Source organism: Sylvia atricapilla, chromosome 7, assembly GCF_009819655.1.
Source record: "Sylvia atricapilla isolate bSylAtr1 chromosome 7, bSylAtr1.pri, whole genome shotgun sequence".
NCBI classification, from domain to species: Eukaryota; Metazoa; Chordata; class Aves; order Passeriformes; family Sylviidae; genus Sylvia; species Sylvia atricapilla.
In genome coordinates this window covers 32009550-32031877 of record NC_089146.1, presented here as the reverse complement: position 1 = coordinate 32031877, position 22328 = coordinate 32009550, and the positions used below count along the sequence as shown (strand labels likewise).

The 22328-nt window shown below is 41.3% G+C and overlaps 1 protein-coding gene across 5 annotated transcripts in view; it reads right to left on the bottom strand.

Annotated features, from left to right (window-relative positions):
* CCNT2 (cyclin T2) overlaps nt 1–19657 on the bottom strand; it is a 26053-nt gene extending 6396 nt beyond the window's left edge. For 2 of the 5 annotated variants that reach the window (XM_066323147.1, XM_066323146.1), the window contains exons 1-9: nt 19438–19642; nt 18629–18710; nt 12116–12244; nt 11564–11624; nt 10414–10476; nt 4097–4142; nt 2628–2791; nt 821–891; nt 1–598 (exon numbers count right to left, since the gene is read on the bottom strand). The exon at nt 1–598 is cut by the window's left edge and continues 543 nt beyond it. In XM_066323147.1, the coding sequence (XP_066179244.1) occupies nt 1–598; nt 821–891; nt 2628–2791; nt 4097–4142; nt 10414–10476; nt 11564–11624; nt 12116–12244; nt 18629–18710; nt 19438–19637 (1414 nt within the window). In that variant the 5' untranslated portion in view covers nt 19638–19642. Of the gene's footprint in view, nt 599–820; nt 892–2627; nt 2792–3781; nt 4143–6931; nt 9292–10413; nt 10477–11563; nt 11625–12115; nt 12245–18628; nt 18711–19437 lie in introns of those variants that run through there. The other 3 variants (XM_066323145.1, XR_010744030.1, XM_066323148.1) reach the window with 3 other exon arrangements.
* Between the last annotated feature and the right edge of the window lie 2671 nt (nt 19658–22328).

Below are 22328 nucleotides of genomic sequence, written 5' to 3'. Positions count from 1 at the left end.
CGCTTGGGGTTGCTACATAGTGTTCTCTGACGTCCATTTCCAGGGTTTCTAGTTTGCGCTTCTCTCTGTATTTATCCAAAGACATTTTCTGAGGAATTATTACAGGAGCAGCGACTTGTCCGTGGTGTTTGTTTGCTGACTTATGAGAATATTCTTGTTTGACAGTAGAATGCTCAGCAAGTTTGTCAGGTCTGTGGTGTACTCCGGAGTGCAACTGCACGGACGCCCCTGCTTGGAAGTTCATGTTGTACTGACTAGCAGGCAGTGTCTCCTGCTTCTGGGAGTAGATTTGTTCTGTCCTTGTTTGTTCTTGGTGCTGAGGCCATTCCTGGTGTGATGCCAAACTGTATGAGGTACTTGGCATTCCTGTAGCTAATATTGCCAAATTTTCAGGTGCGTGACCGTCTGGAACAGAAATACTTCCTGAGGTCAGAGGTACTGGTGCAGGAAATGATGTCGATGGTTTCTGGAAACTTGTGTTTGCAGCTACACCAGTAACTGTATCCACCAAAATGGAATTCTGGACCAAGGATGAACCAAGAAGCGAGTTCTCAGATACTTGTCCATCACCTTTAGGTTTCTTAGCTGCCTGATTAGCCTAAGCAAAAAAGGAAGAAGTGAGAAAATACAGCTTAGAATATTTAAATATCTGAATTTAGCTCAGAGGTGTGGATAAAAGCTGGCTCAAGGTTTCATCACCTCCTAACCCAGACACAGGGATAAAGAGCAAGTAGAACATAATGAACTTTTCCCCCTGGTTCATAATTCTCCTAGAAGTTCATCTCTGCTTGCTAGACACTGTTACAGGAATGTTTCTTACCCGCCAATTTCTAATTCTCTTGAGCCTGCTAGGTGTTTTCTCCAGTATTTGCAGAAACTCATGAGTTAGCTCTGAATAAGAAAAAGAAAAGCCATTTTTACATCTGATTCTGTTATTAACAGGTAAAACTTAGTCTAAGGTAGTACAGCTTTTGCAGTAGATACTACAGTCTGTGCATGGGCTGAATTAATATTATAATTAAAAAATTGTTAGGCAAGTGTTGAACAAAAACATCTCCAGTATTCCTCTGGGACAGACTTCCGACCACTACACATATTCTGAAAACCAGCTTTAACTGTAATAGCTTGTCTTTACTCTTACACAACCTGGATTTGTTAGACCAAAAACTACAGGAACAGCAGTTTCTAAAATAACAGACTTGCCATTCAGCCTGTACATTTTCTGTATGGAGTTAAGTCTCCTTGAAAGTATAAAATTCTAAGTCCCTGTTTCAGTCATTCCATCAAACTTCAGGAACAACCAGTATCAGCTCTGTACAAACCACAGCCATCAGACCCTTGGAAGGACTCTGTTTTAAAAAACAGCTTTGAAATAATTTGTGTTCAAGGTGGAGTACTGCCTGTGTTAATAAACAAAGATCCTTACAATTAGTATGCGCACAGGAAAACACAGGTCATTCATGCTTATCAGCTGCAAATAAAAATACTCTTCATTGAGACTTAATTCTAGTCATAAGTTGAAAATAACTAGGTACAGTCAGAATTTGAATGCAAAAGTACATCTTTTACAGGTCTGGAAGAACTGGCTTCTCCAAATTCCATAAGCAAGTTATAACCTAAGCTGCCCCCAAGTGCAAAACGATCTCAGCTCTTTGGTCTATCCAGGTGTATAAAACACCCCAGCTCCATAAATGCTTGAAGCATTAAGTTATGTTCACAAGGAGCTCACAGCATTCCCTTGGGGGATTTTACAAATCCAAACAATGCATGTTCACCAGAGCCACAGACCCACAGCCAGGAAGGAAGCAGGGTAGTATCTATCTGGAATTGCAGCTACAGCTTAACGAAGCCCAGTAAGGCAGAGATGTTTGAAGCTCCACTTGGAAGCTCACTCTAGTTCTGTGCTTCACACGACATCTACTCAATTTCTCGCTTTCAAACACTCCCTCCCCAACGTGCCATTGGGAAAGAACAGCTGAACAGAGGAGCAGCAGGCACAGACAGGCAGTGCTGGGCCATCTGAAGCCTGGAGATCTCCACCACAACTGTGAAACAACTGTTTCACTCCAGACCAACAAAATCCAACACAAAGATCTGAAAGCCCCAGAAGCTCCCACCTCCACTACAGCAGCACATCTGGCCCTTAAATTCAGACGCCACTGCAGTAAATACTATCCTAGAAGACAGTAAACTTCTAGGTGTAGGGTGTTCTAAGCATATGCTTTCTTCTTACCAGAGTCCGAGGTCCACAAGCTACACCAACTGTGAACACAGAACTGCCTTCCTAAACATGGCAATTTTATGTACAGCCTCAGCAACACTGTCCCTGAAACAACACTGAGGTACCTGAAACCATCAGGACTGCAGGAATTTGCAGCGACAGATTTCCATCTCTGTCTTGGTTCTGAAAAGCACTTCAGAATGCTATCCTGCACCTGCAAAAGGTATGTGGACACTCCAGCCAACAGCCAAACCAAGTTTGTCTTCTGAAGTTCTCTCCCCACTCCTATCCCTTTTTTTCACTGAAGTCAGTGAGAATTCCAGCTGAAAGCTCTCACTACACACTGTGCTCCATCCTTACATGAATAAACCCCTGAATTTCAAAACGAAAAAGGAGCCTGACTTACCATCTAGTAGTTCTAGAGTAACTGAGGGATCTACATATTCCCACCAGTGTTTTCCATCAGTTGATACTGGAATCTCCCAGTTGGACCACTTGCAGGCCAAGTGAATGCACACACATGCTATCACTGTGGGCTTGTACTGAAGACAGAAGGTGGTAAGGTGAAGGCTGTTGCACACATTTCATAATGAGGAACCCAAAGGAAACCAAACATGTAAAACAGAAAACCCAAAGAAATCAACCATTAACATACAGAATGAGATAGTCTGTCAATCAACAGCAGTTAAACATTTTGTTGAATAAGTTGGTAAGATATCTTACTGCCCTAAGAAAACAAAGGGCAGGGCATTTATCTGGTAGAAAAGTTTGGTTTTGCTATCAGAAGCCTGATGAACAGTAAATAAATTTACCAATTATTCTCCTGTACTTAAGTACTAAAAAGGGCAATATAATATGGTGAATTAAAATTCTGCAGGAGAATGCATAGAGATGATTGTGCAGTCTCTGAATGAGACAATCAGAAGGTCCCCAGCAGTACCACAGCAGCCAGGTGAGTTATTTGTGGGCTTTGTTTGCACCAGGCTTGGATCTGTGACATTTGTGACCTTGTCTTCAGCTTCCAGCACCACAAACATATTGGTTCACTTTCACTGCTTTAGCACAACTTCTCTTAACAGCTGCTTAAGTACAGAATCTTGCCCATCAAGGAACCACCAGGATTTATTTATTTATTTAGAACAGTTGTAATAACCAGCAGATACTGTTTAAAAACTGTATCTACACATAATGTAATCCTTTTAAATAAAGGTTAAAGTAGTTTTGCAAGAGGCAAATTGAAGTCATCAAGAAATCAAGATTAAAGTCTGCTCTTTAATTCTTTCTTATGACAGGCTATGTCTACAAAACACCCACTTCAAATCTATACTATAAATTTATCTAAGTAGTTAAGTTTTAAAACTATTTATTAAGATTAAAGAGCTGTTTCTAAAAGAAATAACATTGGGCTACTACTAGTCTATCTAAAAAGAGCAATCAGCTAGTTGAAAATATCTCTAGGCCCACTAGAATTTTATAAGTTAAGACTGAATCAATATACTTAAAGTTAAGAGAAAACTGCCATTAACTACAAGTGTAAACTAAAAATAGTTTTGTACTTACCAAGATGCTCGGATTTCTAGGTTAAGTTTATCTCTCTGTAATCTTTAGCTGCTATTCAGGCTACCAATTTTAGACTTATGCACTCACAATCGAGAAAAAGTCATCAGAAAGCACCACTACACTTCTCATTGTGCATTTAAGCCCTTTGTGCCGTCAGGCCCTTGTCCAATACACCGCACTGCAGGCGGGGAGGTACCACCACGGGAGGTGGCCCAGTCCCCCACTGCAACAAGGGTAAGACACATCAGGGGGCCCTGCAGTAAAGGAAGCTATAGTGTGCTACAACAGTGCAACAAAGAGGTTCAGGATAACAACCTGTTGGTAGCCATGAAATAGGATGTCTGTGCCAAATCCTTGCTTGCTGTAAGAAAAGAAAAACAGAGAGATTAAAGATCTGTGCTAACCTGTTGGGTTCGTTCCAAAATTCAAGCAGTTTTATCTTCCAAAAGATCACTGCTGGGTATTTCTAAAGTACTGACCTGGCTTTAGCTAACTAGCCTTTAAAATAATCATTTTTGAGACACAGAAGACTGAGACACTCTCAGTACTGGAGCTGGAGCTGTCGTTCCCTTCAGTGCCCCCCTGCCCCCTGCACAGCCCAGAGGACAGCTCCCCTCCAACACCTGACAGGTGAGCACTCTGCTCTGGGAAGCGCTGCTTCCCCACCCTCAGCTGCAGGGCATCCCTGCTCTGAGCTGCCAGGGCAGCAGGCACTCAGCCCCAGGCAATTCACAGCACAGTGCTCCTCCTGCTCTCGGACAGGGGCATGGCAGGACACCCTCCCACCTCCCCAGAAACAGCCACATCTCTCTCCCAAAGCCCTGTAATACAGCAAGCCCCCAAGCAACGTGGGGAAAAAAAAATCAGTTTTCTGCTCCTTCTAACTAAGAGCACTGTAATCATAACATTTTGCTCCGTATTTGTTAAACCTATGGCAAAGCTTCGATAGGAAACAGACAAATTTAATTGAGTTAGTCAGGAAAAAAATACTGAAACAAACCACAGGACTGCAACATGCCAGAAATGAAAAACTGACTTGGGCTGTTAGAGCCACAGAGTGCTGACCCCTAGAGTGACACCCCAATGCTCCTCACTCAGGTAAGAGAACTTACTGTAACATGCATTTAATGGAATAGCTGGGCACAAGGGGTTAAACCGCAGATTGAATGCAGCCTTCATTGAATTCTTACTTTGACACTATCACTTGAAATCAGTGCTACCTGCAGAAAGCGTAGTGTTGAATTTTATATCAAAGGGAATACTGTTAAACTTTTACTTTAATAATATTTCTACAAAGTTTGAGAAATACTGCAGTGACTTTCAAAGTTTAGTTCTTAAAAAGCATATTAAAATGTGATTTAACTCAACTTCTAATAATTGCCAAGGAATAAAATTCAGAGTTGTCTTTATGCTACACAGCCAGGTGTGCCGTAATGTGAGGAGAAGGTGGAAGTTGCAAGGTAACACGATCTTTTCCTACACACAAATTCTACTAATCCATAATAATCAGAAAGTGAACTGACAATGTGTCATGCCAGGGAGCTCAACTTCTCCCTCCCATTTAAAAATAAGTAAGGTGGAATTACCAAAAAAAAAAAAAAAAAAAAAAAAAAAAAAGTGAAATGGAACTGTTATAACAAATAAAAATTCACAACAGTTGAGTAAGACCAAAATTGATGTCCTGCTCTTCATTTTTCATCAAAACAATGCCTAAAGGAACTTCAATGATTTATATACTCTGTAAAGTTACATGTTTGAATTAAGGTAGCAAGACCAAGAAGCATCTCTACTCTCACTGAAATGTCCCTTCTGAACAAGGAAGAAAAGCAGATGCCAGAAAACTTCTATTTAACATCAGCTTGAAAGATGAGTAAATCAAAACACATACCTGGAAGAAAAGAATCACATCTTGAAACACACACTTTAGCCTCAATCAAAAATTATTGTGCTAAATACCTTACCTACACTGCAAGTAGTACAATTCTGTTTGAACTTATTTACAGCTAAATCATCACTGCCAAAACCAGCAAGAAATTTTAGCTCCCAACTAAAGCCTTTGATAACACAAGGCACGACTGAAAATCTCCGTCCCAAACTCTTCTTTGTAGGGCAGCTTTGGTTTAGCAGAATCCATCAGTAAAATTAAATGTAATGAATTTTGGTTCCTGTATTTTGGTTGTTTATTTCCATTACAGGAGTGGAAAGTGCATCTCCAAAATTTTAATCATCTTGAAGCAGGGGCTAAATAAAACAAGCCAGCAGAGCTGCGCTTGTAACTCACAAGGCACAGGACCGATGGCTAGACACCAGCCATGAATGACCAGCTCTGGATTTTAGCATTCAGGAGTGATTTAAAACATCCACCCTGTCTCACTGCTGCAGAAGCAGCCATAAGACAAGAGATCAGTGAAATACTCATCAATATTTTCAAACAGGATTTGCTGTCTGACACACCTTCTGAGAGGCTGTCTCCAAGAAACTGCCAAGTGGAAACCAAAATGCTTTTTACTGGACATAGCCACAATTCAACTGCCTGCAGTTCCAAGATACCTGAGTCTTTTCTTCAACACAGCTTATCTTGGATCTTGGGATGCTCATGAAAACGTGACTGCCAAGTCCCCATTAGGAGCTGGTGAACTGGCTGTGTGAGCATTCCCCAGAGAGAGGAGATTGCAGATAAGCCAGTCAGCATCAGAAGAGAGAAGCTTGCTGAAATCCTTCTGGCAAAAACAAAAAGCCCCAGGCTCTGAACAGAGGGATGCTGGAGGGTGTCTGTTGTATCTGGAAAGGGCTGGAGGAGGCCATGGTGTAGGTCTGAGCAGTCCTGGTGGCTTTACTCTCTTGCAAGTATTTAAAGCTTGGGAACAGGCCCATAAAAGCCTGAGGTCAAAGTTCAGCATGGGCAGGCCGCCTGTAGCAGTGCTGGAGTGCAGCTGGTGTTCCACATTTTTCCACACCACCAAGATTTAAATTTTCTTATGAGAATACCCTCTGAAAAAGCTGATGCATTTTCACCTCCTCTTCTGCTGACTGTCTTTCTCAGCCTGAGTTAAGCAATGGCATCTGCACACAGATACTATGGGGTATTGGAAGTATTTGACAGTGCAATTTCCACAAAAGATTAGTAAGGATCATGGGTGTTCAAGATACCTGATAACCTGCAGAGTAGCGAGAACAGTCCTAGAAATCCTTGAGATCTCTTCTTCAGTTCCAAAAGGTTGTGTTCCAACACAGAGAATGGAGTGACTGAAGACTTCACAAGATGGAGATGAGGATACAGATTCCAAGTTTCACCAGAAGCAGGCTGAGAACACACTGATTTTGCACCAGAGTGTAAGAGGACAATGCCACAGCCTTGGCACCAGGGCAGTTTCACTGCTGATCACTCAGCTGGTGTTGAAGGCAGCCAGGTTCAAAACCAGAACAGTTTTTGGTGTTTTGGTGGGGTTTTTTTTCCCTTTTTCTTTTTTCCTTTCTTCTCTTCACTACTGGAGCATTCTTGGAACGGGCACTGAAGCTTGCTGACAGGCCCTCACATATCCACTGTCTTCAGATTCCTTGGACCTGTGGGATCCTAAGGAATGATGGTCCTGTCTCCTCTTCTCAGTCTCTTGACACTGAGGAAGAATGGTGCAGAAAAAATACTAAGCCCACACCATTTTCCTTGTCTGCTACACTGACCTAACTGCAAAGATGGAACAATTTCATTAACCCATGAGTCTCTGAAGACCAGAAGGAGTAATTAGATATTGTGTGCCTGAACATCATGAATCATTATTTATCCATCCAGTCATCCCTTCTCTGCAAGGATCTGTGTTGTCTAGTAACACCTTCGAAAAGGCCTTCACTCTTAGAGAAGAATTCATTTTTTCTTTAGTTGTATGTTGAAGCAATTATATTTATTTGCACCAATTCCCACTTACTAATTCATCTTCAGCTTCCAGCAATTGATTCTGGTGTGCCACTGTCAGACTAGACAGTCTTCTGACAAAGGACTTGGCTGAATTCTTTGAGCATCATCAACACAACCTGGGTTTTTATTTTTTTCATTTTGATTTTAACAGGGGATAGCTTACAGCTTAATAACAGGTTACAGTGACTGCATAAAACAAATGACCCCGGATGCAAGACAGCAAAAAGTGGTGGAGAGAATCAGCCATCCTCTAAGGCCCTGCAGTTTAGTCAGCCAAAGGGCCCTTTCTCACCACCTGACAGTGCAGTGCACAAACCCTAAGCCAAATCCTGAAGCACACGTGCAGACCTGAGCTAACTTTGCTGTCTCTTTTTTGATACTCAGTCAGACATTACATTTCTCCTTTCCTCCTCTCTCCAAACACGCAGTTGGAGGTTTTAATCACAGCAGGCTTGGATAACAGGATAAATTAATTAAAGTCTTTATTAAAAAAAGAATCTCTGCCTCCTGAAATGGTGCTTTTTGTCCAAGATGACATTACCAGAACTGGATGAAGTAACCTTGGATTTCTTTAACCTCTCAGTCAATTCCTTTAGCACTAAAGGTTTAACACTGACAAATCCTAGGTATATTTTGAAAGTTTCAGGACTCAGATATCTGAGTGTTTCATCTACAGACACTGAAAACCCACACTGTCCAACAAATAGATGTTCAGGGACAGAAAACTAAACTCCTAGCACTTTGTCTTTGAAAAGAATCACTGTGCCCACAGACCCATCTCTTTGTCAACATATAAAACCAATGTTCCATGGCAGTTATTCTGTCCTTGCTTGACTTGCACGGATGACTTCAAATTTCATGCCTGATGTTTTAAATGAATTAATTACTTTCCTTTTTCTTATTTTAATATCAGGTACTCAAATCTTGTGCTCCCAGTGTACACCATTCCTAGGGACACATGCCCCCAGGGATTCCAAACACACACAAACTAAGGAGCACACCTCCTTCCTTGAGCAGTTTTTCAAACATCAGAGACATTACATTCACTGTGCACTAGTCCTTGAGCTACACGGATTTGCAGCCCTCACTGAAGCCTTCAGATTTCAAGACTTGATATCACTTTAAACTTTGAAGTATTTTTTCAAGTCTGCTGACATTAAGTACTAGTTTAAAGATGTCAAATTAAAAAATTCATAGTATCTTCAAAGTTTGAATTTTGTCAGTACAAAAAATCAGCTTACAAAACACAAAATGAAAAGCTGAACTGCCTTAGAGTGGTATCTACCCCTGATGAAAGGGAGTCCAGTTTGTGTAGCAGTGTGCCTGTAGGCTTGAGTGTCACACACTGATGTGGAAATCCTGAGGCAACCCAACATTGCCCCCACCCCTCCCCACAGCCCCAAACACCAAACAGACCCACAGGGGCTCCCCAAGTCAGTAAAACCTGCTCCCATTTACAGTGACCAACAGCTAAGAAAAACCAAAGCAAAACCCTACAGAGCAGCTGGTGCAGAATATTGAGACTTCAGCTGCAACTGGACTCATGCACCAAGTCACAGCCAAATCTGGGCAGAAAGCAGAGAATCATCATCTTATAGCGGTAAAACTACTTATATAATCTTATATATATATATACAACTTATATAATCTTTTAGCAATAAAACTACTTAATATGCAAATAAGTTATAGCACCAGCCCTTCTCAGTGTCCAAAGAAATGACACCAGGAAGCTCCAGCAAATAAGAGACACAATTCCTTAAGAGAACACCATTAATTCCAGAGTCACTGCAAATCAGATCTAGTTAACAGGATTAGGCTGTACCTGACTTTCACATATTTCATAGAGGGAGAAGAAAAAAACACCAAAAACTTTGAAGCACTTAATGCCTTTTTCACTGCAAAACCAGCTAATGACTAGAGACTAACAACCATGGTCTGATCATTCCAAAACACTTTTTACTGAAGAAACATAATTAAAGGGAAAAGCTTATTTTAGATGCTTTTACAACTGATCTCTAATTTTTTCCATTCTACATCTTACAAGAGAGTGTTTTAATCTTTTTTTTAAAGCTCCAAAATAAATCAATTCAAGAATTAAAGATGTGCCAAAATGCCACCAGAAATATAGAGAACAAACCAGCTTTTCTAGCCAGTCACAATAATGAGCTGCATACAAGTTCCAGGATATGTTTAGCTAAGGCTTAGGGTATTTTGCTACCATCCAAAACAAGTAAGGACACACTGCTCCAGAAAAACAATTAGTCACACCTATTTGCATGTCACAGCAGACTTGCTATGTACTCTCTTTGTCCCTCAGTCCATTACCTGAAAAATTTGCTAAGACAAAAAGCTGTTATTAGCCAGCACAACTGGCTAATCAATGGGCAAAATTACTTCAGAGTGAAAACCATCAGCTCAGAGGGACACTATGGATCTGGCCAATCAGTCTGCAACTGCTACCTGCTTCTGTCATTCCAGAACACGTGGAACAGGTACTATAAAAATCAAAGCTAATAAGAAAACAAAAAAACTATGAAGGACAGAGGACTGGACTCTTTATGAATCTCTAAAGGTTAAGGTCAAAGTTTTAATAATTAATTTTAAATATACTCTTTGGATAATACAGTTGGTGAAAAATCTTATTAGACAAATAACATTACTTTCAAATGTTATTAGAAAGGTAAAAAAGGACTTACAGAAGTGGTTAAAAGTCACTGACCTCTCACTAACTGTGTACATTTCACAACATCTGTGTGTGGATGTTCAATGGTAATCTCAAAACCTGAGGAGTTACAAATACATTTTGAGTTATACATTTGCATCTGTAAAATAAAAAGCAAACTCCTTACATTTCCCCACAGACCTAAAACACTTGGTAAACTTTTGCACTGCAGAATAAGTAACATTATTGAAGTGCCTTTTATTCTTTACCTTTTCATACTTTTGAATAGCAGATGGTAAAGCCACTTTGTAATCCATTACTAAAATATTCCTCCAGTAATCTCAAATCCTGTACACACAACCTAGGAAATTACTGTCTCTTTAAAGCTGAATGTATCTGAACAATTCTAGCAAGTCAGTAAGTCAGTAAAAACTGTACTGCAAACACAATGAAAATATGTGTACTTCTATTAATTGATTTCTAGCATTTAAACATGTTGCACGTATGAAATAAGAAATTAAGTCAATTTGTAGATCAGTGACTTAAGAAACCCCTCCTGGTATATGACACTGTTTTAAGAATTAGGTCACGACTGTGAGCTGGTTTTTTTTAGCAATAGCCCAAGTGGTATTTAAGAATATCTGAGCTAGTCAGTGTTCTCAGGCCTCTGGCTGTAATTGTCTCTATGGTATTTTAGTCAGGCGAGTGCCTTGACAGAACATTCCATTTCAAATTTTAGAATCATCTGAATTCATTAAATGGTTACACTACAACTTGTGTTGTTCAGAGTCAGCACCTGCTCAATTACATCATGTTCTTCTATGGAAAGTCAGAATGGGGAAGAGCCTTGGGTACAAAGCTCTTTCCAACTGCTTCAGGACACTCACACAGCCAGCCTACTACACCATGTTACCTCATGGGAAGAAATGTCAATATAATTACTACTGGGAATAAAATCTATTTGGAAGCCTACACATTTCTAACTCAAACTGTCAGAAACATCTCTTTCACAAGTACAGACACACCTTTCTTCTCCAGAGTGAAAACAGCAGAACAGCTAACACAAAACTAAATTCACAGGTCAGAAGTTAAACAGGAAAACAGTTAAATTCTAGTGTACCAATAGCACATCAAAACTCCAGTTATTTTGGTCCCACTAGCTCTTCATGGCAAGTTGGCTGCACAGGAGGTATTTGGAAAGACGTACCTAAAGTTTGAAGCATTATTGTTTCAAGTATAACCAGCTCTTGGGCTTGCTGAAGGTATGCCTGAAACAAACAAGCAGACAGGTGAAGACACAGCAACTGACTGCCTCAGAACTTCATCCACACACTGCCCCTGTGACACAGCACCAGGCCAGGCCCCAGCGAGCGCTGACAGCTCACAGCACTGCACACTGGGGTTACATTCTTCCACCAGTACGAGCACTGCTACAAACTCAGTTCCACCTGCATGCCCTCCACAGGAAGATTAACTCACGTCTGGATCTCAGACAATCTATTCCAGCACAGCATTTTTGGGAGGTCAGCTGGGTGCTGTAAGAATTTCAAGATCGAGCGATCTTTTGAAGTTTCATAACAAATAAGTGAGTCTTTAAGAAACTGCATTAAGTAATAAAAGACTTAAATAGTGTAAAAACAAACCCTTTGATTTTTTCTAGGCTGCAGACAGCAATAATCCAGCAAGACAATGTAACAAATCACTAGATGAAATGTCATCTTTCAAACCATGTATCTTTGAAACCATAACTTCCACCTACATCACTCTTTGTATCCAGTTGTGGCTCTTGAGGATGAAGACAGGCATTTGCTACTTTAATAACATGTTCAAGTTTCCGTGGCTGTTCTTCCACTTTTGCAGCCAAAAACAATGCCGTGGGAGACATTATCTGGAGAAGAAAAACGTGTATTTTTAAACTTTTTACAAGCAGGACTTTAACTTTTATGGAGTCTAAACTAGCACAGAAAATGTTTAAGAAGTTGGATTTGTGGCTTTTTTTTCAATTTTGAAGTCATGCAAGGCAACAAAAACATAAGTAGTCATATTTTATTTTGTAACTGATGCAATCCTCTCAGCAGCACAGGGAAGGAGTAGCATAATGTTAAATTACATTTGTGAGTTAAGATGTCTGAGGTCAAACTAATTCTAGTTCAACATAAAAAAAAAATATTTTGGCCCAGAAGACTTAGTCACAGTAGAACAGGCTGTTTCAAGTTAAATATACTTCATGAGAAAGTTCATCCAATTTCTGCACAGAGAGAGTCACTACACCATCTTTTCAGTGAAACAGCTGATCACAAGTTCTGCTAGCATTTAATTCTCCCAAAGGGTAAGAAACTTTGCAGAGAACTTTAATAAAAATAGCCTGTTATACCAACATAGGCTCTACAGATAAAACTTTATATACACACACACATATATTCTTAGAAACTTTACTATATGCCCAGCAGTATCTGGAGAACAAAGCATAAGGATTTGTAAACCACCAGTTATATCAAATATTAGTAAAGACTACACATTACATTTAAAGATGCAAATTGATGTCAAACTTCATTTGTCATAAGGTGGCAGCTCAGTATCATCCCAGAATTAGCTGTGAAGTAGAATTTTGGTGCCTGTTGTCAGCTGGAGTGACTGATGTGTGCAGACAGAACACAGCAAACCACAAATCATTGATGAATTAGGTTCTCTTTGCATGCAAAAGCTGCCCATGTTACCCAGGAATTAAAATGGTACTAGAAATCATCTAGACATAAGCTGATTAAAATGGTTAAAATGAAGCCAGTATAAAGCATTTATTCAGAGACTGAAATAGCTGCTTGCTGAGTATTTAATTAACGCATGGTGCAAGTAGTGCATGTATTGATTTCTCACTCAATGCTCAAACAGAACTAGGCTAAATAGAAGGCACAGCCCCCCTAAAGTCAGATTTGGTTTTTTTGCCAGTAAGCAGCCCTTTTTTATGCCAAAATGAAACATTTGGTATAAAAATTTACAATAGATACAAAACTGTAAGAAACTAATTAAACATTTAAGGGATTCAATTTCAGAAGCTTTCAAATGTACTGGGAGTACTTTTTGCATCCTTAAATCACTTTGAAATGTCTGCTTGGATCTTAAGTAAAACTTCAAAGTTGGCAGACTTGAAAATTGACACCCTGGTAAGGCAATACCCTTTGAGGAGTAGAAGTGCGCCATGAGAAATCTAGCAAAAAATCTCAGTCTATAAAAACTAACCACCCCAAACAAGTCACAGGGAGAAAATTCTTTTACAAGGGAGACAAGAATCCCTGTTTTCTTTTTAGGACTCCTGTAACCTAAGCCTGATGAACAAATGAAATGAAAACCCAAAGTGAAGTGTTGCTGAACAAGGCCATATTAGCACTGTCATTTAATACTTCTGATGATTCTGTAGAAGTTCCTATTCCCATTCCTTGAAGTAATGATTTGAAATTCTGGAAGGAATTTCCTTTGCCAGGGATATACTACTTAAAATGTGTCTCACACTGAGAGATAAAACTTTTAAACAATAAATGTGACAGAAATACTTTGTGGAGCTCAGAAAGTAAGAGCATCAACAGTCCTGAAGTGGCAGAAAATGCATAAGATGTCAGGCAGCACACACAGGCATAAACCAACACACACATATCGTATAAATGTATTTTACAGAACTCAGTTTTCAACAACTGCCATGGCTGAAAACATTTCCATTTCACAGAGGCATTATTTGAACCAAGTCAGCGATGACAGCACAATTAAATCATCAGCAAATTCTCCCTCACTGTTACTCTGCGTCTGACTGCACCAAAGTTCTTCCTTCCAAAAAAGCACCATCAGGCTGACTTCAGGATCCCTTCTGATTTACTGAAGCAGATCAGATCTGGCCAAGAAGTCTCCACACAATCCCTGATCTCCAAGACCTTACACAAAACACAGCTCTGGAGGCTAATTAAGTCAAGCTGATTAAGTTTCATTTAACTCTGGTTCATCAGAAATCTATGTACAGCCCAATTAACTATTTCCTTCAAAAAGAGGAGTTGGCTTCTGGCCAGAGAATTTCAGGTCTTTTGTCTTATCTAGGACAAGTATTCTCACTCCCAGTTTAGAGTAGGCCATTATTTTTAGCTGCCTTGCTATTGATTCAGAAAAATAGACATCCTAGTAAAATTCCAGACCTGGCACAAACATAGTCTTCAGTGAACACACCCTGCTAAGTGTATAACTGGCAAAGTTACTCAAATGCTTTCATTCATTTCCAATTACCAAAAATGGCAGAAAAACCCAAGCAAAGCAGAACAAAAAAAGAATAAAATTAAAGAAATATACCTGACAAAGCAATAATACATTTCCTATATATAAATATCTTAATTTGATACCAACTAAAATAATTGAGAGTAATTACATACTATGCACCCAAAATAGCCTTAAACTCTTTGAGAAATCTTCAGAACACATGTGGTACATGACATTAAAGCCCACTTTATTACTAGCTGAGAATCTGGGAAACCAATCCCACAGAAACAGGAAAAAGCCCCAAAACATAAGAGCCTTGTTAACACAATCCAAAGACATTACACAGCAAGTTTCATTGGGAACTGTGGTAAAAATCCTTTTTCACTTAAAAAGTACAGGACAATGTAAAGACAAAGGCATTCAGGAAGATCTCAGAACACATCAGCAGCGTGCATGTAGTTCTCTGAGATCTCCCTCTCCTTTCTAATGTCAGTATTAGTGTGTTTTTAGATTTGATACAGTTCAGCCTAAGACATTAAGTGCTTCTAGTCTGAGAGGGTTTTCAAGTTTTCAAAGAGCCGTGAGGAAATTTTTTTTTTATTATAACCAGGAGCTCACATTGCATAAAAGCAAAAAATATGTTAAATTGCAATATTAAAACCAGAACTGAAGTACCCAAAACAGCCTCACTAGAGCTTGAAGCATGTTATGAAAGTTTCAAGAACTTTGCAGAACTGCAAAGTCAACTGTTTAATACTGTGATTTGGACAAGGCACAAGGAAGGGAATGCAGAAAGACTGGAAACAAAACACCTTCCACACAACTCACCTACCTTGCACTTGAAGGAAAAAAATTCCTCATGCAGCCTTCTTTAGGCTCTTCACTAAGTTCCACTGCATGTCACAAATACCCCTTGACATCATCAAGACTATTTCCAACAGGTTGTTTGGTATTCCATATGGCATTTCTAAGGATTCTATTTAAAAACTACAGCTACCACTTGGATGCCTTACCTCTCACTGACAGCATAGGAAGGATTTTCTCCCTTCTGTTCTATACAATCCCAGTGTACTGAAGAGTAAGCATCTAAAAGAACTATTTCCTATATAACAGTGTAACACATCAAGCACTATAGAAACAGTATTTGCAGAAGAATTTAAATTTTGAAGACATTTGAAAGTATAACAGTGAGGCTAGTGCTGCCTATAAAAAGCCAGCAGGGCCCCTCCCATCCCAATATTAGCACAGACTAACTTTATACTCAGCACCCCAAAGTTCCCATGCTCTGGTCAGCACCACAGAAAGCATGATTTGTGCTGAGGAGATCCACAGTAGCTCCTGTCATCTGCACAGCCAATTCTGCTTCCCAGAATAGGTAAAGCAAGTTTCCATCCTCATTAGGGCACAGCAACTCCACAAGGACTTTGCCTGCCCTGACTGCACCATCGAAACCTCACCACTCTCCTCTCTGCCCCTAAGTGCAGGTACTCTGCAGGTAATCCAGAGCAACTCCTGACCTCACAGTAACTTCACAAAAAAAGGGATATTTGGCCATTAGAGCAGTACCACATTCCCAGTGAATGTAGTATGTAATACATACTACATGTAATACATGTAATACATTCCCAATGAACCAAGAATACATTACATGCCACCCCTGTGGCTCCACAGACTGAAGATACTGTTGGGAATTCTGTTCCCTGTTCACAGATGACTCAAACCCTTGAAAGCCTGTAAAATGGTTTAGCAGGAACTTCTACTGCAAAAAAAACCCCATAAAATTAAGGCAACATCTATTCAGCAGCTGAGCTTCCATTAGAACTCCTGTTTGTTAACAATTAAGTGCATGTCACATATGTGACATACATGTATATTTGTATAACCTGGCAGTTTTACGTGATCATAAATGTGCAAGGGCTTATTACCAGACTAAAAGCATCCATGTACCAATAAAACAAGGCAACAGACCACATTTTTTCAGCTGAAGATCATAAGGCATTCTGACTAATGGCCATCTAATCTCCTAGCCCCAGCACTCAGATTCCTTCCTGCCATGGATAAACAGCACCACGTGCACACAACAAAGAAATATTAGAGGTATACTACATACCCTGTAGGATTGGTTATCTAGGTCTTACCTTTGAGACTGCCAGTGCCTTACTATTCCTTTCCAAGGGTTACTTTCTTGTTACAGAGATTAATACTGTTACATTCTTTAGCTTGCCAAGGACTCTGGAGATTTAAGTATTTATCACAGTTCTCAGATTTTGCATTCTCTACAGAGGACCTAATGGAGGGTTTGGGAGTATTTTAAAAGTGACTCCATTCACTGAGACCCTCTTTACTCTACAGAATTGTAAAAGGAAAAGGCTCTTGCCCATCAGCACATACACAAAGCCACTCTCTGGCCTTGTGCTCATTAAGAATTACAAACAGGAGCTCAGCAAGAACCAGCATTACTGATGTACAATCTGCAGTTCACTTGCCTTTAACTTTGAACATTATTACCTGAGAATTAATTAAACAGTACACTTCCCTCCCCTGTAATAGCTGCAGTTTCCATGGAATTCTGCCCTTACAGAGCTAACTTGTGAATTTCAAGATTCACAATTTAACTTAAGCCATAGTTTCTGTATAAAGATCACTGCACATTCAAACACTAAAGCTGCCAGCTCCAAGTGACTTTCACATGCAGTGAAAACCCAACCAGAGCAGCCACAGCTCCTTGCTGCCTAACTCTAGCCCAGATGAAGCTGACAGCACAAACAGCAGAGCAGGTGATATAACAGGTATGTGGTCTATATATAACACAGCACTCCACACTGGGCCATCTCTCCACTCCAAGCAGCTCCAGCTCATCAACCCCACAAGCCATTAACTCCCAGAAAACTCTGCTTGCCCCACCAGCTCCAGGTCACTGCTACACGGGACAGGACAGCAGCAGCAGGGGACAAAGAGGAACTTGTATGGATGAACACTGCAGTTGTGCTAACAAGCCGCTGGAAACTTGAGTTTAGCTCAGATTTTGCATGAAAAATAATTATATACATTTCTGAAATGTACCTACAAACGAGTAAGTATTTCCAGCTAAGCCTCCAACTAAAATGCCCATTTGCTCAACAATAATACACAAATTCATGACAGAAAGAAGAGCTGGCTCTCCTTGTACCCCACTGTGTACCTGCCCCAACTGCAGACACTGACCTAGACCTGGCATCTGTCAGTCTCAATCTGTTTATTTTCTCATTAAAAGGTCTAAGAAAACTCATCCTTAACATTTAATCACAAACCACCATCACTACTAACTATTCTTCCTTAAAGCAAACAAACAAACTGGACTATTATAATATTATTTTTCAATCTACTCCATCCAGCACTGGGCATTAAAAAAAACCCAAAAGGCTGACGTTTCCAAGTTGCTATCTCCAGTTCCATAGCTGTTACAATATTCCTCAATAACAGCCAGCATTTTTACTGAAAAATTCTGTTCTTAACAACACATTCCATACTCAGAGTCAGAATGCCCAGGTAATTAGTTAAAACAAGATTCACCTCACCAGATGTAAAATTTTTTCTTGCCTAATGTGACTTAGCACACCACTTTAGACTAGCTAAAAGAATTTACACTTTTTAGCCTCACGAACAGCTACATAATCCATATGGATACACACATTATCATTGTCAGACACACCATGCCAGAACTTCCACTGACTTCACCAAGAAAAACGCGTGTTCCTACACATTAGCCTTTCAAACTTCAGCACATAAGCACCAGCCACATTTGAAACATCTAAATGTGTTCTTCACACATCTGAAATGTGCTTGCTGATGGTGCCTATTTTTTTTTTTTTGGATGGCAGAAGACAAAATCTAATTGCCACCCGTTAAAGCTGAAAACAAGTATCATTACTGCTGCTAAACCATTGATAAAAGCTAGAATTCCTAAAAACAAATCACACTTCACACTCCTGCGTGTACTTCTCAGTCAGAACTGCCAAAATTATGGGCATGTTATTACCAAACATAAAATCATACTTACATTTCGATTAAATTTTGTGAAGGAATGATGCATATAAAACCTGTGCATGTAAACAATTGCAGTATTTATGGTAAGCTGAGAGCTGGAAGATTAAATGAAGGAAACACTACACATTAAGAAAATTGTCTACAAGAACTGAAAGCCACGCGCTTTTCACATCAATCACTGCTCTCGACATACTGTCTGCAGCCGAAAATGGATAAGGGACGCGACAATTCAGAACTTAACTGATATTAACACATCCTTAACTGATATTAACACGTATCGCTCCCATCTGTTCCGCAGACCATGTGGAGATTCCTATCCAGGCTCCCCACAGTCACCCACGGAACGAAAACTCCTCAATGGGAGACACACACCGAAACACTCCCCCAAGTGCTTTTGTTTTCTTCCACTTCAACTATTTCAGCGAGGGATCTGAGGGCTTGGCCTCGCTCCCATCGATTTTTTTTTCCTTTTAAAAAAATGCCATTAAAGAACGGCCGAAGAGGAGTGGCCCGTTTCGGGGAAAAGGGCGCCCGGGACTGATTTCCGAGCGCCCCAAGCCGCACCCGGGGCCACGCAGGGGCCGGGAGGCAGGTGGGAGCCCGGGCCCCTGAGCGCCGACAAAGAGCGCGGCGCGGGGGCTCGGCCAGGCTCCTCCTCCCATTCTGTGCCTCCAGGCCACGGCTGCAGCCCGCGGGAGCCCGGCCGGGGCTGCCGAGCGGCGGCGAGGCTCCCGGGGAGCGCTCCCGCACGGGGGAAAAGGCCTCCCGCCGCCCCTCCACGCGCGGCCCCCGCCGCCCTCACGCCCGGCCCCGCTCGGATACACGTTGAGGCGCTGGCCCATGTCTTGGATGAGGTTGGCCGCCTGCTGCCGGTACGAGAGCTCCTTGTCGGCCTCCACGCCGCAGCGCCGCGAGGGCGTGTTCTCCAGCTGCTCGCGGCTGAAGAACCAGCGCGACGCGGCCGAGGAGCCGCCGCCGCCCCGCGCTGCGGACCCCGCGGAGCCCGCGCCCGCCGCCGCCATGACACCTCCTCCTGCTCCGGCGCCTCCTCCCGCCGCCTCCATCGCGGCTCTCGCGAGAGCTCGCGGGCCCGCGCGCCCGCCGCCATAGAGTCTCGCGGCGGGGCGGCCGCGCGCCGGGCGGGGTCACGTGGCCTGCAGGGGAGAGGGGTGTCATGGCGGCCGCGGGCTGAGGGGTCCCGATGGCGGGGAACCGGCGAGGCTGGGACGGGCTGCTGGGGTCACCCCGCCCCACCGTCAGCCCAGCACCGCCACTGTAACCCCTTAAACCAGCCAACCCCAGGGCCCAACACCTTCAACACCTGCAGGGGTGCTGACTCCACCGCCTCCCTGGAAGAACTGTCCCATTGCCTGACCACCCTATAAATGCGTATCTATTTCATACCGTAGATAGTTCAAATATCTAACCTCGGTCTGGATACCTCTGTGCTTAATAAAATGACAAAGTTAGAAGCAAGGATTCCTTTTTTTAATGCAAGCAAATCCACAGAACAGGACGTGGAAAGGAAGGAAGGAAAGATTTGGAATGCACAACTAGTTCCTAGAAAACTCCTGTCTGCTGGCGATATCAGCTTGGAGACACTTGGGAAAGGCAGAAGAAAGTTACGGACCTTGTGCCATGGCAGATGAGCAGCCGCAGCGTGTCAGTGATGCTCCTGCAGCTGCGGGTTGTTCTCACTGGACACTTTATTCAGTCATGGATATGGATAGAAATGGATCTGCAGCAGTGGTCTGAGTTTATGGGTGCAGAGTTCAAAGGGTGCAAAAAAGGTATTTGAAGTTCTGATCACCATGGATGGAAATGAGAGCTCTGAGTGTTCTGCTCATGTTCAGCACATGCCACTACCAGTCTGCAGTGGTTAAGTTACATCACAATGAGTTCTTCTATAACTTCAGTGCCAATTTTGTACAACTAGTTGTAATCTCAGAACTAGATCAAACAGAATACTGATGAAATATACAGGTGTATAATATACAGACATGAATGACTTGCCTGATCTTCCCAAATGTACATCATCTTTAAGATCCTGCATGTGCAGAAGAAATTTAACCTCTAAAGACTTCTCATGTAATCAATTAGCTGATCTTCGACTTCATGTTTTTGTGTCTGTAACCATCGAGGTACAATGTTTTACCTCATTGTTTAAATCACTGTGTAAAGCTCACGGAGTTTGGATGTTCAACTTGGATTCTTTATTCCTGCAGTAATTGGTGGAGGAGTATTAGGAATGTTCTCATCCAACTGCAGTTAGAATTTCACATTAGCTTTGTTAATGAAATGAAAAGATGGAAGGAAGATTATATATATATATATATATCACTGTCCTAAAAATTGTAATGCATCAAGAATAGGTAGAATATCATTAAATTATGACAGTGCATAATGAATATGATTTATGCAGGGTATGCACATTAATTAACTCCCATGCAGGGTACTGCAATCACCCATTTAGTCACAGGTTAAGGTAATTAAATACTGTTCTTGCTATTGGAGAGGTTCCAGACCTCGGTCCCCAAAGATGTGACATTGCATTTTCACTAACTGAACTGGCTTCATTCATAAAAAATTGAAGAATTAATCCAATTAAAATGTAGTGGTGGAATCACAATGTATTTTCCTCTTAAATCCATTTAAACATCTGTGACAATCATGTATACTGAAGGGAAACAGAAGAATGAAATTGTCTTTTGACTTTGAAATTTAATTAAAACAATCTGGTCGAAAAATAATGCATGCTGAAAACTCAATGCCCGCATGTGGATATTTAAATACAAAAGGTCAACAGAAGTCTTGCAAACCTGAGGACAATAAATACTGTTGAAGCTATTTTCTGGCTCTTCCTCTTACATAAAACTGGATATTCTAAACTTCTGAGCTGCTGACTACTTCAGCTCCAGCTGCTTCACAAACCACTTTTTTTTGGGGTGGGTTTGACACTGTAAAGAAGGACAGAGCTTTCTTTGTAGTCCAACGGAGGCTGGGATCAGCAAGAACTGCTGATGTTCAGCATCCTTCAGGTTCAGTCTATGGCAGCTCTGGCCACAGCTAAAAACAACTTCTAATACTGTTTTGCCTGGAATGTTCCAAGACTGAACAGAAGAACGGTGACACCACACGTAGCCAGCCAATGTTCCCGTGAGAACAAAGACTGTGAGGGCTAATCTGCATTTTTCTGACTGGTGCAAAATTCTCTTGGGAGGAGGATGCCTGTGCACTCACTGGATAACAATGAAAACCTGCTTCAATCAATAGTCTACAAAGCAAACCATCTTTCCCTTCTGATAGCAGGACTCAAGCTAGGGAGAGCATTAGCACCTCAGCATTTAAAGTATCCAGCCTTACTTTTAGGAAGCATTTTGTGAGGAACAGAACATTAACTCATACTGTTGCCAAACACCACTATTTATTGTGACACTGACAGTGCCACACCAAGTATTATCCACACAAATACATTATTTCTGCACCTACAGCCATATTGTTCAAATTGTTTCTGATGAATAAGTTCCTGGTGGTGTAGGTGGCAGCTAAAATGTAAAGTCCCCACATAGACCTTTTCCATCCTGTCACAACATTGACAAAGCACGAGTGCACCTGCAGTGCTGAGCTCAGTGTGGTGTGCTGCATTTCCCACCAGTGGATAAAAGCAAATGTTGCCTTCTGTTGGGCATCAACGTTGCTTAAATTCTGTTTTA